We start from the raw sequence: 18,264 nt of genomic DNA, 5'->3' as shown, positions 1-18,264 counted from the left end.
CTTTTTTCTCTTTACAGGGCCGCATGATTGACATGATAAAAATGAAAGCTACGAACCTGGAGCGGGTTACATTTTTGGTCCTAGATGAAGCGGATCGCATGTTCGACATGGGCTTTGGTGAGTGGCTATATTTTAAAGAGCGTGTCATAAACAAGACGAACAGAAGAAGGTTATGAAATAAAGGTTCAATGATATTTTCAGCTATGTATTCCGAAGTGTTTTGTCAATATGGTTGATTGGGTGAGTTGGTGATTCATGATTTTTTTTAATTGAGAGCACACTACTTACAAGCGGACAGAAAGACAGGGACAAGTGCTTACTACCATCTGAAAGTTTATTAAAAAAACTATGAAATATATACTGACTGATAAAACAGTTTCACTTGGTAGTAAGCGCTTGTCTCTGTCTTTCTGTCCGCGTCTAAGTACTGCGCTCTCATTTCAAAGCAATCCGAAGTATTGTTTATTTATTCATTTATTCATTCATTCATAGCCTACAGGCCCCAGAGTAATGTTGAGTAGGGGTTCACAGAAACATAGCAATAAATACAGCATAAAAGAAAGTATATCGAAGTAGAAATAAAGAAATTTCCACATAGGAAGGGAAAAAGAAATACTATAAGCCAAAGTATTGTTGAGCACTTCTTTCGCACTGCTATGGCCTTATGTTTTTTTTTTCTTGTACTGTTTGTGCAGGTGTCAAAGTTTAGCATGAGCATTCCGAGCGTGCAGTTTTAATCCTTATTTCTGGTTAAATTTTGTTTAAACATTTCCATTTACAATTTGCTATCTGAAAGAAATGCTAACACATGATACTGGATCGCTTGGACTGAGAGAGGGTTGAAATCAGCCGCAATTCTGTTTGCTTATTGTGGGTTAGTGGCAGCTGTTGTTAGGAAAAGTTTCAAGAAGGAAATGCTATTAAAGTGCACTTGTGTGTTCTCTATGTTGCTGGTTGTTAGCGCTTTGTCCGTCCGATGAGAGCAGCATCCACTGGTAATCTTTTGCTTGCTGTCTTGTGAACTGTGCCCCCTGTGAATTTCTTGCAGAGCCCCAAGTACGATCCATCTGTGACCACGTTCGGCCTGACAGGCAGAGTGAGTAACCTTGCCACGTATTTGTACTTTTGTTGTTGATGTTGCAGAGACTCATTGAGAAGTTTAAAGCATGCAGGGCTTCAGCGAATCTGAGAGCATTGTGGCATTCAGTGCTGTAAAAAAATTGTGGCAAATCCATCTGAAAGTGTGCGGATGTTCATTGGGTGTCTACTGAAAGGGCCAAGTGGAGGTGCAGTGGATAGGTGACAAGCACTTGATGAGTCTTCAGAAAGGTACTTCTTAAAAGAGATGAAAAAAGATTTTTAGAAGAGGTGAAAACGATTTTCTACCGTGAAAAAAGATTTTTAGCCCTATCCATCACAGCATAGCATGTCTTTGGCTTCTGCTGTTGACGTAGGCTCATTCTATTATTATATCGTAGAGGAGATTATCGTGCCAAGAGGCGGGATGTCCTTCGATCTTGGCACGAGGTGCTTCCTCATGGCTGCATGTAGCCTTAGCTTCATACTAATCCTCTTTGATTGACAGTGGCATTGAAGAAAGGTAAAAAGCAACTGTCATGATGGTTGTTAATGCCCAAGAATTTTTCTTAGCTGCTTGATTGCTGTGTAAAGAAAGTAGACAACAGAAAGCAGAAGGATGTGATCATTGCATGAATGAAGAAACCCTTTGTAACTTTTTTTCATGGTGTTGCCTTTCTGCTTTTTTTGTTGGTTGTCATGTTCTCAGTTGAACATGTGTGTATATTCAGTTTACATTGATCTCTAGAGATATGGCAACCTATGTTGGTCTCCAGCATGTTATGTTTGAAGTTTTCAGAAATGAATTAAATCATATGTTGTTGTTTTTTTCTCTTTTCTCTTTTTTTTTTTTTACTTGCAGTTACACTCGAAAGGATGTTGCCTCTTATCATTCAATTGTGCAGGAGTGCAACTTGCATTACTCCATCAGTCCTACAAGTTATGCTATCTTGAGGCATTGAATAGCAATTACTAGTTACGTCCTGTACCCTAATATTGAGACAGAATGCAATGTTGGCCAGTGGTCTTCAAAAGAAGAGTTCAAAGATTGTGGTCCACCTAATGTACTTTTGCCTCTCTCGTGGCATGCATCGGTGAGCCCCGCTGAATGTAAAGCAAACCAACTTTCTTTTCTACACATGCAGCCCTCATGTTCAGCGCTACATTCAAGCGTAAAGTGGAGCGGCTGGCTCGAGATGTGCTTACAGACCCTATCAAGGTGGTTCAGGGTGATGTGGGAGAAGCTAACGAAGATGTGACACAAATCGTACTCGTGATGCCCAGCATTCCACCGACATCCAAGTGGAACTGGCTCACTACACATTTAGTGGAATTCACCTCAGGTGAGGGGAAATTCTACCTTGGTGTTAATGAGCCTTCTATAGCTTCTCTTGTCGACAGTATCGTTTTAGAAATGCTACTAAAGTGACGGAGAAAGAGACTTACTGATTATTGGTAAGCTTACTTCACGTAACTAAGTGAAGACTTCTTTTATAAATGTAGAGCCTCGATGTTCATGGTCTTGACAGCGTCTGACATAATGCCGCTTAAGTCCTCAGTCGTGGTACTTAGGTTGTGATGAAGTGTATAAACCTGTATAGAAAGTGGTGTGAAAGTTTGTTAAAATTTTGCTACATGCCAGCGGCATCGCGGCCGACGAAGAGGAGGACAACCGAGGATAGACTGGCACGAGCTGATAGTGTCGGCAGCAGTAACAATACCATGAACACCGCCTCTCAGTTCATGCTTTTGCTTTGAAATGTGAATACTTGCAAGGAATTCATGTTAAATAAGTTGCAAGTGTTATTCCTTATCTCACTACAAACCTCCCCATTTTTCTGCACTCAACCTTTTTCTCTGGATTTCGTAAGATTTCTCAAAAGTACATGCAGTCACCTGAGCTCAGAATAAGGTTTTTGGATAAAATCTCGCCATCAGCAGCAGTGTATCGATGCATCGTGATAATGTTTCAATTGTGCATGCCTATTTCAGTGCTTCTCTTACACTGATGCATTTTTTACGTGTACAGTACAAGTAAGTATGAAAAAGGCATTAGATTATGTGTACAATGTCCTTGACTTTGTTGTGGAACAGCAAAAATATCAGTTTGCATATCAATGCAAAAGGTCTTCACTTTTCAAGTCATGCATCAGAAATGAATAAATGTTCCTATCAGGTTCCCTTGTATGTGCATAACTTCATTGCAATTTTTCTTTTTGTCTCTATTTACTTGTTATTCTCTTGGACGCTGGCACAGTGGGCAGTGTTCTCATCTTCGTCACCAAGAAGGCTAACGCAGAGGAGCTGGCAAACAACCTCAAGGCTCACGACCACAATGGTAAGTGCTGTTGATATCCAAGTTTTCAGTTTTCTGCTAGAGTCCCTGAGTGCCCTGAGTATACTAATTGATTTCTTCATTAAGTAACAAAGTACAAATACAAGTGGTAGAAGTGTAGTATTGCTGCCAAATAACCCTAAACCAAGCTCTTTCAAAGTAGGGGCATATTTGGGAACATGCTTGTTGTATGCCAGTAGATGAAAAAAAAAAAAATACTGGAAAAAAACTCAACAAATTTTTTATAAAGTATTTTTTTATCGGCCTTTCATACGTTCTTGTTTCAGTATATAGAATATTGCAGAAAACAAGATTGCTGAAGCGTTGTGCTTACATGAGAAGTTGTGTTGGCCCGTCAGTACTTCCCCATTTTTCATAGCTCTTGGCGGGCTCAACAGCAGCTCTTCAACGTTACATATCCATAAGAATGTGAATGTCGCATTGAACAGTTCTCAGAATTCAGAGTCTTTCATTTCAATTTTCTGCATTTCAGTCGGTCTTTTACACGGAGACATGGAGCAGAATGACAGAACAAAAGTGATTGCTTCCTTCAAGAAAAAGGATTTCCCTATTCTTGTGGCCACGGACGTTGCTGGTGAGTCGTAATAATGTTGTGTTATAGACTAAATTTGCCCTGCAGTGGAGTGAGGGCAGCTTTCAGTCCTGTATTGTTTACAGAAAAATTGTGTGCATGTACGCTAGCGCTATTGCCAACCGCCTTCATGCAGATTCTTATGAAACAGCACTTAGAATGAAGAAGACCTTAAGCATTTTTGCAGAAGACATGATTTTCCAACATTTTTTAACTGTTGATTGAAACAAATGATGTTGAGAACCCTATAAAGTGCATTGCCATGTTTGGGATTGTATTGTATATATTGCTAATGCTCCTACCTAAAAAAAATCACAGCATATTCACAGAGTGAATGATGATGAGTAGGGCGAAGCGTCCATCAGCCTGTCTGTGCTTCCGTCCATCCGTTCGTTCTTTTTTGCTTTCGTCTGTCCGCGCAACCATCCATGCGTCCGTCCGTCTGTCCATGTGTCCGTTCGTGCGTCCATCCGTCTGCTAATCTGTCCGTCTGTTCGTCCATGCGTCCATCTAGTGAACACTCCAAGTAACGCCATCTCGCATCCCATGTGGCACCTACCCTCTCTGTTACAAGCTGCCACTCTAGCGTCGCCAGCGCGAAGTCGGCGACGGGAATGACAGCAGGTTGGTTCGTTCCGTACGCAAGCAGAGACAGTGAAGAGATCAGAGACGTGGGAAAACAAAACAAACTTTACTCTAGTGATATTGCAGCAACACGGGATCTAATACAACACTTCAATACAACTAACAAAATACATCGACACTTGATACAACTAAAGAAATATATAACAGAAACAATAAATCAGCTTACGAGAGAGAACTATTACAAACTACACAAACTAACAAGAATAGAACGACGGAGGAGAAAGTTCGAAGATATAAACAGGTGAAGGCATACGTGTGATGACCGGCAGCGTTGTGTCCCCGACGATCGGATGCGAGAAGTCGAAGAGAGTTCTGGCACGACTGCGATGTCGGCGGTGTTGCAACGCTGGTGGCTCCGGGAGGCTAGTGCTTGCAGGTGACTTCGAGCAGGTTGAGCTAACTCGAGGCGAAGTCCCGATGTCTACGTTGCAGACGTTAATATCGCGTCACAACTAGACGAACGGCTAAGTTTAGGTGGCCAGCCGATACAGAGCCACACTAAAAACTTCTAGAAGAGATGCTTGTTGATCTGTTTCTACACCATCTTGGTCAGCGACTAGTCTGCCTAGCAGGGCGAAATCCTGCGCTTAAATCCCCCTCGTGTCTCCTTGCTCTCTTCCTTGGAGACAAGAGACCTCTACCTGGGTCCAATCATGCGCGTTTAATTGATGAGAAACTCCGCCCCAAAAATATTTTGACCCCACCCCTTTTTAATTGGGAGAGGGCGCTCAACTAGCGAGAGTGACAACCTGTCGGGTTGTTGTCATACGGCTTGGCCACCAGAGCATTTCCCACGCTTTTCCCCGTGGGAACGGTCAACCACTTAGCTCTCAGCGGGTGCGTCTCGTAGTCTAATCCTTGGTCAGGGTATACCGTGGCCTTCTACAACCTTGCAGACGTCGCCACAGTTACAAAAGGATTAACTGTCGGCGGCGACGTTCTAAGGAGAGCACCCCATTTTGCACTTCTCGGCTCCCTTTCATTCGCCGCCGTTTCTCACGGTCAGTCGGGGAGTACGGCGCCCGTTAATTGCCGTGACGCGGTGTCGCCAAAAATGGCCGTCCGTGACACTCTCTAAAGAGGGTATGTGCCACCGGTGGCTACGTACTAGTACTACTACTATATACATCAGAGGGTGGACAGACCCACGCTTTAAGGAGCTTCACCCCTAAAACACTTTCGGTTCCGATATATAAAGGGGGGCAGTTTCTCAGTGACGTGTCATCTTAGTGTGTCTCACGAGGAGACAGCTATTCGCTATGTACTAGGGGCAGACCTGCCACCTGCTCGTGGTGCATGTAAACAATGATGAGCGAACTTGCTTCAGTGACTATGACAGTAATTTTTGCGATTTAGGCTGCTCGCAAGTCGCGGAGTTCGCAAACTTGGTGGAGTTGTGTTGACTTGTTGAGATTATGTCCATTGCAGTAGGGCCACCTACCGGAATCTCAGTGATGAGAACTTTAGAACTAAAGCCAAATATTTTATTCGTGTTTGGTTTGTGGAGAGCGTTATAACTGCACACCGAGGAAATGAAAAACGTCTCTTTTGCAATGTCTCAAAATCGCGTTGGTACTCCTATAGACTTTCTTCTATGCTCACAAGACAGATGCTGTGGGTATGGCAGGCAGGAGCAACAACCTTGTATGTTAAATCAGAGATGGAAGTGCTCATTGACAGGCATCTGTCTTTTACATAAGCGCTTCAGTTTCCCAGATGTATTTGCCATTATGTAAACTTGCGTATGTATCATAAAAACCTAAATATATGTTGGTTTGAAATATAGGTCGACAGCACAAACTTTGAATCTTTAAAAAAGCAATTTTTAAAAATCGCAAAGTGTCACGGTGCACCCTTACCTTGGTAAATATGCGACACAACGAGCTGCACTGTGGTAACGTTTCTTTTCATTTGGACTCTATTCTTATGTAGTTGAATGCCAGAAGGCCACAAAATGCTGTCACTCAGACTCGTCCTAACTTGAGTCTGAGGATGTCTGTTTTTCACTATTAGCGTCCCAGAGCACATCGTCCTTCGTTCCATTCGATGCGTTACTGATGCAGCATCTTCGGAAAGACAAAAGTACGCCGCCTCAACGCAAAGCTCGTCCCTTTCATTAATCAACGCACCCTTGATGGCAATCCCTTGAATTGACTGTTTGCAGAAAAGTGGCCGCCCCCTGACGTGTAAACAGGAAAGGTTCACTCGTGATTTTGGTTGGAAACGTCTTTGCTAAATGACATGCTCAAAGCAGTGTTTAGCGGTGTACGTCACTTGTTTTGTTACTTTAGTGCCGAAAATGCATGCCTATTGTTGAAAGAACATGGTAAAGGAAGAAAACTTTCTGTTTACATATGTATAAACGGTGTGGAACAAGGATTTCTTGAATTTCAGCCTGAGCAACGACTAAGTGAGGTGACACCTTTACTCCGCTACTTCTATTGTTTGCCAGTCTCATCATGCCTGCTCCTTCAAGGAAGAACACTATGTTAAATACTTGAAGTTAATCTTTGAAACATCTGACGATCAATTAGGTTTGGTGAGGTCGGCTTGCGCACCGTCTGTGAGGTCTGGTGCTTGCGTGAGAATGACAGGGTTCGTCATTATTATGGGTCACATTGTTGGGACTGCGAGTAGATTATCTAGTGTAGGTAGAGTGTATTATAAGCGTTTCTAGTACACTCTAATATAAGCGTCTCTTGTTAAAATCACCAAAGTGTCAAACGACCGTCTTAATAAATACGCACCAAGGCGCTCGCAAGTACAACAGTATTAGTGGCAGGATGCACTTTTATAATACGCAACATTACAATTTCTTCATGTAACTGGAGTTTCTCCTACTATGCATAAAGTGGCTACGGATGCAGCTGCCACTATTATGATTATTAAACTCATGGTTTGTGGAGATATGTGAGAGCACATCCTCGCATATTAATGGCAGTATAGTGCAGTCTATTAGAAGCGCTGATATCAAATGACTGTGTGCTACCTTGGTACCCTAAAGAGATCAGAGAATGTTTGTTTTGCACCCCCGGCGAGCCGCAGGCTCCACACTCCTCTGTTTCAATAAAGCTTTTCTCCTCCTTCGCCAACATTTAACATGCTGTTATCCGAGCATCTTTTCAGAACGTAGCCTCGCAGACGTGAGCATGTCAAAGTTAACACTCATTTCTCGGTTTAGCTGCGAGAAAAGCCGGTCAGTGAAAGCTCAAGATTTATTGATTGTTATGTGGGGTTTAACGTCCCAAAACCACCATATGATTATGAGAGACGTCGTAGTGGTGGGCTCCGGAGGTTTCGACCACCTGGGGTTCTTTAACGTGCACCCAAATCTGAGCACATGGGCCTACAACATTTCCGCCTGTATCGAAAATGCAGCCACCGCAGCTGGGATTTGATCCCGCGACCCGCGGGCCAGCAGCAGAGTACCTTAGCCACTAGACCATCGCGGTGAGGCAGTGAAAACTGAAGAGAAGGACGATGAAGGCACGACCTATCACACACCGTCACCAGTAGTTTTCATAGGTTCTTATCACACCTAAACATTAACTATGAGGCCCAGCTTTTCACACTTCTCTCTGGGTAAAATAATTCGTGCAGTGTGCTGGCATATTTGCCCTAGCTACGAAAGCAAAGCCACTTAACCGCGTCACATGAATGTATGACCAATGGCCAGCCGAGCTACGATTTTCCTACCAAAACCAAAATGCTTGCAGAAGGCACTGCCTGTGCCATTACCGCTCATGCGCAGTAGTTTTCCTGCAGATGGTCAAATTGGGCCCTCGTGATCCCAGAGTCACGCTTTATCTCCAGGGATTTTACGCATATGCACTCTGCTGTTATGGGTAGCGGCCTTGCACGCAGCTTCCTGACAAATTTAGCGAGTAGCGCTTCGAGTTCGGGCCCCGCCGCGGTGGTCTAGTGGCTAAGGTACTCGGCTGCTGACCCGCAGGGCGCGGGTTCGAATCCCGGCTGCGGCGGCTGCATTTCCGATGGAGGCGGAAATGTTGTAGGCCTGTGTGCTCAGATTTGGGTGCACGTTAAAGAACCCCAGGTGGTCTAAATTTCCGGAGCCCTCCACTACGGCGTCTCTCATAATCATATAGTGGTTTTAGGACGTTAAACCCCACATATCAATCAATCAAAGCTTCGAGTTCGGGGTGCACTGCAGTCCACCCATAAAGTGATGTCTTTCTTTTGGTTGCTGCAGGATGTGATGAGCTGCCTTTGGCTCCTCTAGTATTGGACGCTTTTCTATGATGCACCGCATTCCTGTTCAGCCGCCAGGTTGCCGTGCGCTTCGGCACACTCGATAACGTTTTTCTTAAAGCCTATCATAAACTGCCGCCCCCATCACTAATTTCTGGAGGAAATAGAAAAAAAGAAAGCAGCAGACTGACAGCAGATAACCGGGGCAAAAAGACGTTGCTAGAACACTGTAGGTCTTGCCTAGCCTTGCCCAACGGTGTTGATGCTAATGCTCACGATGGCAAGGAAGGCTTTTGACTTCAGCTGCCCATTGTTGCGAGACTTCCAAATTTTTTTCTGCCAGTGACAGGTATATAGGACAAGGGTTGACTTTCAATGCATTTTTTTTTTCGCCCTATATTCTGGTTTTTACGGTAGTATTTAAACCTTAGCAACGGTGTTCTGGAAGTGTTAATGCTAATAGAGCTTGCATGGGGTCTGCCTTTTACACCTGGTGATTTGATCTTGCACCTTAAAGGGACACTAAAGTCAAATAACAATATACGTCAGAGTGAAAGCTCAATGTATGACAACATCTAAAACAACAATATTATCAACAGCAGTGCCCTACTTACCGAGAAATTAAGGTAAATGCACAAGAATATATGCGCCGCAGTAGGACATTCTCAAAATGAAACCCATGACGTCAGATGAAATGCCTACAATTAATCTCTAGTAATCAATCTAACTGCACTAAATAAAGAACCATCCGTGCATCAAGAGGTGCAATAAAATGCTGCTTATTTGATTCATGGGAAAAAGAACTGCCAGACGTTATTATGGGGAATGGCACAAGTGGTTCAAAAATTCAATTTTCGCATGGTTAAACTTCACAGGTCGTGCCATCTAGCGGGGCGCAGTTGAACCAAAACACGTCTGCCATCTCAGAGCCAATGGCAGGACATTTATCAATGGCCGCTGTTGCTGCTGTGGCTTTCACTGTTTTCTTTCTGTCTACTAGTGACTGTGACCGTGCAGTAAAGCTGGGCAACACTGCACATGGCAACAGTGACGTGAGTCGGTCCACTTCTTGAGGCAGGTAATTTAAAGTGCGCTAACCCGATGTGGGTCACTAAAACATGATCTTATTTCAAAATAAGTCCTTCCTTGGCACAAAAGTAACACTACGAGGTTTCTGGATCGGTATTTCAACAATCAGTGTCAACTTAATAGTTGCCTTTAGTGTCCCTTTAAGCCAGGCTTGAAGAGCATTGGTTGCGTAAGTACTTTCAATCTTGCAGTCATTGCAAGTGGGTACTAAATTCTATTGTAAGTGTATTTCTCCAAGGTGCCATTTTCTTTGTCTTGTGCAGCACGTGGTCTGGACATCCCCCACGTTAAGACTGTGGTGAACTACGACATTGCTCGTGACATTGACACCCACACACATAGAGTTGGCAGGACTGGCCGTGCAGGTAACAACGTTATATACTGTATTTAGAATGCCTTTACATTCGCGTGATACTGCACTCTCCAGTATGTGTCTACCTGTACAGATATTTTTTACTTTTGTATTATTCTGAGTCAGTGGATGTTTCTCAGCCTAAGTAATAGGTTGAGCATTGATTTCCAGTGCTGAGGAAACTGGGTTCGACACCAGCCATCAAACGAAGTTGGTTCACTAAATATGTGCCATTTTTCAACGGGTGAAAAAAAAAAAAGAATTGAAAAATGCTGCGTCTAATCGAATCATTGTAATATATAATCATATTCAGTTTTATGTTTCGAAATGCTTGTGCTCAAAAAGCTTGTCGATAGAATTATAAAGCTCTTCTCTGTGTGTGCTGAACGCTGTTTGTTGCCATGTTCTGCCACATTAGGTGAAAAGGGTGTGGCATACACACTGATTACGGACAAGGAGAAGGAGTTTGCTGGCCACCTTGTGCGTAATTTGGAAGGGGCAAGCCAGCATGTGCCTCAAGATCTGATGGATCTTGCCATGCAGGTAAAATATGATGACAATGACACCTTTACACTCTTCATGATTATAGGGGCTCTTCCTTGAGGAATGTACACAACAAACCACGCATGCAAACCTGTCTATCGTTTGGATTGCTTCATGTGTTATCGAAGTGTCAGTCGCCCTCGCTAGCGCTGCGGCGACTGAACAAAATTACTTGGAAAGATGTATACCCCGGGCCTTCACCACTCTTAAATGGGGTTTATTGGCGACATGCAGCACTTGATAGGCAGGTTTACGGACGCTAAAAGCGGATGGCAAAATCAGAGTCGTAGCACCAACTGCTCGGACTCGGCTCTTCCGGCTAAAATAGTCACCCTCTGCAGCACGATTGTCTTCCTCTTTCACATGAGTTTCAAGGCGAAAGTCTCAAATCTTTCCAGCCTGGCACATAATCACTATTATACAAATCCTGGGGAGATTGAAGATAAACAGTATTTTAGCAATAATTATGTGCTTATGCAAGCTTTATTTTCATCCATTAATTCCCATATTCATTCATTACTTCCAAGTTTAGTAAAAGGGACCTAGGGCACTACGACTAAAGCATTCTGAATTATCTTACGAAGATTTCACACTTTTTATACACACTCATGCAGTCAGAATAAACTATACAAAATTTACATCAGTGTAATGTTAGAAAATGAGCACTATTACTAGCATAAAATTTGCCCAAAAAGATGTTACCAAGGACTGCGCTGTGTGTATTGAATTAGATAAGTAGTTTTCTTCTATTGGTGCCTACTTCAAGTTAAGCAGCCACACAACCTGCAGTTACGTTTTAAAGTGCCTGCAAATAATTGAATTCAGGAACAGCGCAACCTACAAGTAGTTACTTCGTAACTACGGAAGTGAAAAAAACAAGGACAGAAAAGAGCGCTGACTTTCAACAAAGATTTAATATCGGAGTGAAGTACATATATAGGCGAAAATTGAGAAAAAATGGGCATGCGTAGAAGGGTGCAGGGACAAACTGCGATACACTGTCAGCAAAACTCTTGTCTCTCATTGAAAGGGCTGAGAAAATAATGCATATGTAACTTAAAAAAGATCGAGATACGCAATCTCCTTTTTCAACAATGCAACCGATGGGCAACTTACACATTTTCCGTCAAACTTGTTTATTTGATAAGCTTCAATAATCTCACGCGTGGCCTGCGAGTTGTGCTTGCTTAATACCTCGCAACGCTCAAAAACTGGCACGCAGCCGCAGTCTCTGCAGTGGATTCCGAGGTGTCCTTGAACTGCGTTGTGAACATTGTTATTGTGCTCTCTTAACCGGTCATTAAGGCACCTTCCGGTTTGCCCTATGTATACCATTCCGCACGAAAGCGGAATGAGATACACGACACCAATGACACAAGGTACAAAGCGCGTTCTGTGTTTCACAGTGCATCTTCCTTTAATAGCAGCTGGATTATTCACCAGCTTACACAGCTTTGTAAGCTTTTCTGGGGCGGAAAAAATAACAGTAACACCAGCGCGTTTACCGATTTTTTTCAGCCGATGCGACACGTTATGCAGATACGGAACTGCAACATATTTCATGGGAAGAGACGCGCTTTGAGGCTGAGATCGCCCTCCTTGATATTTAATTTGCTTCAAAAGTTTTTCCGCAACAGCAGAAATCAGGGCGCTCGAGTAACCGGCGCTTAAGAGGCGCTCTACCTGTGCTTTAAAACTGCATTGCATTAAGTGCGGGCATGACCTCTTGAGAGCGTTTACCAGGCAACCTTTAATGATACCCCTTTTCACCAGTTTTGAATGAGCTGAGTGGAAAGGTAAAAGGGGTTTACCACTTCTCGGTGAAAACAGCCAGCACAAATGAGTACTTCTAAGACAGAGTGTTAGGTCTAGGAACCTAATCAAATTTCCAGACGGTAACTCATGCGTAAGTTCAAGAGGAAACAAGTGCTTCTTAAACAAATCTAGAAGACTGTGGACAACAACTCCAAAAACAGTATCCAAACAATCAATAAATACAATGAAATCATCAACAAACCTACAGACCTTCACAACGAGAGAAAAGTCGAGATCTTTTTGAATGTGGCGATCCTTATGCGCGAGAAAGATGTCACTCAGGACTGGTGCCAAACAGGAACCTATACAAATGCCGCTTTTTTGAATAAAATGTTGCTCAATCCAAGATGCAACCATTGACTTTAAATAAAATGAAAGCAATTCCAGAAAACCTTGGACTGGCATGCCTGACACATTCTGGAAGTTTATCGACCCAAACGAATCAATGCATTCTTCTAAACACTGGAGCAGTTCGTTATGTGGAAGTGACTAATATAGATCTTTCACGTCTATTGAGAAAGCCTTCAGTCCTTTGTCATTAGACCTTAAAAATTTAATAACCGCCTCAGAGTCTTTTACCAGGAAAGGATCGTCAATAGTTAAAAGGTTGAGCTGTTCTTTTAAAAACAAGGCGACCTGTTTTTGCCAGGTCCCGTTCTCAGAAACTATTACCCGTAGTGGGCAGTCAATCTTATGCGTCTTAGCAGTAAAAAAGATGTCAAGACTTAGCTTCTTTGATTTGTCAATACATTTAGCAACTTTTTCTAGGTCGAGAGAGCTGCAAAGCCTTTTCGCTTTCAACTTAGCTTTTGCTATAGAAGAGTGCCTGAGTTTAAAAACAGAGTTTATAGCCATGGTGGCTTCATCCTTAAACAAAAGGGGAGGCAAAACAGCAAAGCCACCTTCTTTGTCCGATGGTAAAAGAGCTAAGGACTGGGCTTTTAAGAAAGATACAACATTTCTAGTGGCCACTGCACTGCTAGGTGGTTTACAGCGTGTTAAAACGTCCACACCATCAGAAACACACCTGTTCATCTCGCTGTCCGGAGTGCGTCGAGCAACTTGTCGTACGAGTGTCAGTTTTTGAGCGTTGCGAGGTATTAAGCAAGCACAACTCGCAGGCCACGCATGAGATTATTGAAGCTTATCAAATAAACAAGTTTGACGGAAAATGTGTAAGTTGCCCATCGGTTGCATTGTTGAAAAAGGAGATTGCGTATCTCGATCTTTTTTAAGTTACATATGCATTGTTTTCTGAGCCCTTTTAATGGGAGACAAGAGTTTTGCTGACAGTGTATCGCAGTTTGTCCCTTCACCCTTCTACGCATGCCCATTTTTTCTCAATTTTCGCCTATATATGTACTTCACTCCGATATTAAATCTTTGTTGAAAGTCAGCGCTCTTTTCTGTCCTTGTTTTTTTCGCTTCCGTAGTTACGAAGTAACTACTTGTAGGTTGCGCTGTTCCTGAATTCAGTTATGTCCTACCAACTTGCCTAAGTTTCCACGCTTCATTGCAAATAATGTTTTGTTTGGAGTGTTGGGGGTGATTCACCTAAAGGAGTTGTTCTCAAGTGGTGAGCTTTGTATACGTAGTCTTGTCTGTATACTGGTCATTAAGGGTAACTTACTGGATTCCCTGAGAAGGCAAACACGCAAAGGGGAGGCAGAAAGTCAGGTGGGTCGATGAGATTAAAATGTACGCAGGTGTAACGTGGCAGCAGGAAGCACAAGAGCGGGTTGACTTGTGGATCAAGGGAGAGGCCTTTGCCCTGCAGTGGGTGTGAGCAGGCTGATGATGATGATGATATAGCGCAGTAATTTCTGTATTGTAACATAATTGTTTCTCTTACAGAGCCAATGGTTCAAGAAATCGCGCTTCAAACAAGGTAGTGGCAAGAAACTCAATGTGGGAGGCTATGGGCTTGGTTTCAGAACAAGGGAGCGGCCCGGCCTCGGCTGTCCTGATAGTGTAAGTGTGTTTAGTTAGTTCTGTTCCTATAATTCCAGCATAAGTTGATATAAGCTCACAACAGCAGCTTATCTTGGTGACATAGTTGTCTGCTGCCATCCATCTTGTACTCATCTTAAAAAGTCGAAACCACAACGGCATATGAAAAAAACAACAAAGTGCAAGCCTTATTATGTGATTGTAAAAGGGTGCTAATTGGAAGGATCAGACTAGCTAGTGCTTTCGGCGGGCCACAAAGGTTGAATCCTTCATATAATTCTTAGGCGTGTAGGGGTGAAAGCAATTCAGAGCACCGTGTTGTCAAGTGATGCACCAAGTACTATCGCAACGCAGAGCTAGCATTGCTGCTACTTGATGGAGACTGTAGACAATGCATGAGGCTCAGTCTCACACCTCTTCGCACAGTTGTGGATCTTTGCTGTCTCTGCCCCATTTAGAGGTGCAGTTAGCATAATGTTGCACCTAGAGTAACAATGCAACACAAGAGTATAGTTTGAGCCTGCTGGCACCATTAGCACTGTGATAGGACGTATGTTCTAGAGCCTTTAACTGTACTACAGAATGGCATAGTTGAAGTTTAGAGGACTAACTATGGTACCTACCTCATGAAAGGCCTGGTATATAGCATTATCACTGCTCACTGCAATGATAAGTTCAGGTTTCTGTCATTATGTTAGAGAAAAAAAAATCGCATTTTTAGGACCGAGTTCAGGGATACGACTATTATCTGATGAAATGTCTCTGTTATATAATTTCTCTTGCACTGGTTAAGTACTTTTCTAGAATACTGGAAACACTGTTCTTACTGCAAGAAGAATCTTGATGTAAAATGAGAAAAACGGAAAGAAAGCTTAGTTGTCTGAAATTGCTACCAGATTTCTACTGCTGCTTGCCTTGGCATAGTAGATTTTGATTATGTTTGTTAAGACTTCTGCTGTATGGGTAAACATTGATTTTTACATACTCTAAGGAAACCTTATACATAACATGACAAGTTTTAAAAACCGGTTATTCAGTCAGTTGGGCGTGAACGCTTTAATATCCTTGACATGTCCACATATCAGTATTATAGTTTCTGCACATAATTCAAAAAGAAGCCTTTCTTTTGTTTTCCGAAATGAATCTGCCATAGCAAAAGCGGCAATATACCGTAAAATCTTAAGCAAGTGCCCCCCCCCCCCCCCCCTGCGGTGAAGGAGGAGGATGAGGGGAAGAAATGAAAGGCGGGGAGGTCAACCAGACACACGTCTGGTTTGCTACCCTGCACTGGGGGAAGGAATGAGGGGATTAAAGGAGAAAAGAGAGAGAAGTGAAGGGCAACATGTGTGTAGATGTGGCCTTGTCCATTGCATGCTCGTAAGCGGTCGCGTAGTCCGGTCGTCTTCAGAAAACTTAGCAATACCCGCGTCGCTTTGCTGGCCTGCGACGCGTAGAGCCATGAACCAAGGATCTTCTCTTCGGAAAACGGTCTACTGTCTAGTGTCTCTAAGGTTTCGCGCAGCAAGTTGCGTTCGTTCGCAAAACGTTCACATGAACACAGTAGATGTTTTATTGTCTCGTCAGTGTCGCACGATTCACATCAGGAGCTATCCGCCATTCCTATGCGAAAGGAGTACGCCTTCGTAAAAGCTACTCCTAACCACAGGCGGCACAGTAAAGTTGCATCTTGGCGGGAGAGGTCCGATAAAACTTGAAGCTTTCTCGATGGGTCCAATTCGTGTAGGAGGCGGTTCCCGACACTGGTGTCACTCAGCCAAGTTTCCGACATTGTGTTAGTGAATGAGTGAAGGCCCCTTGCAGTGTCGGTTCTTGACAATGGAATTTGGGTTGTCTGGGCGTCCACGTAAGCGGATCGGGCAGCATTATCAGCAAGGTCGTTACCGACAATACCACAATGTCTCGGTAACCACTGGAACACCACGTCATGTCCTTTCGATAAAACTTCGTGAAGCACTCCTCTTATTTCATTCACTAGTTGTTGATGCACCCTTTGTCGTAAAGCTGATTGCAAGCTCTGAAGGAATGCCTTGGAGTCGCAGAACACAGCCTATTTTTGAGGCCAGGCTTCCGCAATATAAAGTATAGCAGCACGTAAGGCGGCAAGCTCCGCTGCTGTGGATGTTGTCCTATGCGGCAGTTTGAACTTTATAGTGACCTGGTACGTCGGGATGACAACAGCACCTGTGGAGCTGTCAGCCGAGACCAATCCATCGGTGTAAATGTGGGTCCTCTGGCCGTATTTTTTGTTGAGTAGCGACAATGTTACGTGTCGTAGGACCACTGTTGAATGAAGGCTCTTGTTCGTTATTCCTGAAATAGTGAGGCACACCTGTGGTTGTTGTAGGCACCACGGAGGGGACGCTGGTCTTGTTGCTGGAGTGAAGCCAAAAGGAAGGCATTCTCTATGGGCAGACACAATCTTTGAAAACATCGCTTGTGGTCTTTGAAGTGGCAACACTGCAACATGGTGACCAGGAACTCGGCAGAGGTGTCTTATGTGGGCTCTCAAATTGTCAGTGGTGATGTATGTTTGAATTGGATGCTCTTTTGCGATCATAATTGCCCCGTAGGTTGAGGTGCATCGCGGCAATCCTAAGCACACGCGTAGTGCTTGTCCTTGCAGACTTTCGATGGTGTGGATGTTCGTCTTGCACGTACTTGCCAGTAACGGCAAGCTGTAGCGCAAAAATCCCAGAAACAGTGCCCTGTATAGCTGCATCATTGACCTTATCGATGTGCCCCAAGATTTTCCGCAGAGGAACCGCATTATATTGACGATGGACGTTAGCCTTCTCTTCAGGTAACTGTAGTGGGCACTCCACGAAAGGTCCCTGTCACTAATCACACCCAGAAAGCGATGGTTCTTCTGGTATGGAATATTTTGTCCATTGATGGTAACGGGGTATTGTGTCATCGCTCTGCGAGTAAACGCAACGAATGCACATTTCTCCGTTGAGACGGAAAGACCTTGCTTGCGGAGATATGAGCATGTCAGGGTGGCAGCCTGCTGGACTCTTGCACGTACTTGTAGACGAGTTACAGCCGAAGTCCATAGACAAATATCGTCGGCATATATGGATATGAGGATAGTACTTGGCCAAATTTCATGAAGGCCTACCATCACGAGGTTAAATAAAGTGGGACTTAATACGGCGCCCTGAGGGATGCACAGAAGGTATAGTAATTGGTGGTAGGTCCATCTGAGGTTTGTACAAAAAAGTACCTTCTCGTCAAATAATCCTTTCTTTATCCATTGGAACATCCGACCGCTGATTCCGACAGCTTCCTGCGGTGAAGGATAATGACAAGATTAGAAGGTGGGCGCTTGATCAAGTGGAGATAGAAAAAAGTAAGTATGATGGCAAAAGAGCCACTAAGAATAAAAAATGCACACTTGTATTCCTAATTAAATGCTTGATTGAACTACAATGTTATCATTTGCCCTCGTCGGGCAAACAAAAACAGTGAATGAAACAGTGAAAATGGTGGTAGGTTCCGCCGGGGTGGTCTAGTGGCTGAGGCACTCGGCTGCTGTCCCGCAGGTCGCGGGATGGAATCCCGGCTGTGGCAGCTGCATTTCCGATGGAAGCGGGAGTGTTGTAGGCCCGTGTGCTCAGATCCAGGTGCACCAGACGG

At 43.7% G+C, this 18,264-nt stretch overlaps 1 protein-coding gene across 2 annotated transcripts in view; it reads left to right on the top strand.

The window, feature by feature from the left end:
* The window catches only part of LOC119188175 (ATP-dependent RNA helicase DDX42-like), a 32,524-nt gene that overhangs the window by 9,821 nt on the left and 4,439 nt on the right, over positions 1–18,264 (top strand). For both annotated transcript variants that reach the window (XM_037436097.2, XM_075894641.1), the window contains exons 10-17: positions 18–117; positions 1,049–1,096; positions 2,223–2,420; positions 3,335–3,415; positions 3,906–4,007; positions 10,211–10,312; positions 10,718–10,842; positions 14,512–14,628. In XM_037436097.2, coding sequence (XP_037291994.2) covers positions 18–117; positions 1,049–1,096; positions 2,223–2,420; positions 3,335–3,415; positions 3,906–4,007; positions 10,211–10,312; positions 10,718–10,842; positions 14,512–14,628 — 873 coding nt within the window. The remainder of the gene's footprint in view (positions 1–17; positions 118–1,048; positions 1,097–2,222; positions 2,421–3,334; positions 3,416–3,905; positions 4,008–10,210; positions 10,313–10,717; positions 10,843–14,511; positions 14,629–18,264) is intronic.

Source organism: Rhipicephalus microplus, chromosome 1 (assembly GCF_043290135.1).
Source record: "Rhipicephalus microplus isolate Deutch F79 chromosome 1, USDA_Rmic, whole genome shotgun sequence".
Lineage (NCBI taxonomy): Eukaryota > Metazoa > Arthropoda > Arachnida > Ixodida > Ixodidae > Rhipicephalus > Rhipicephalus microplus.
This window is presented reverse-complemented; position numbering and strand designations above follow the sequence as displayed.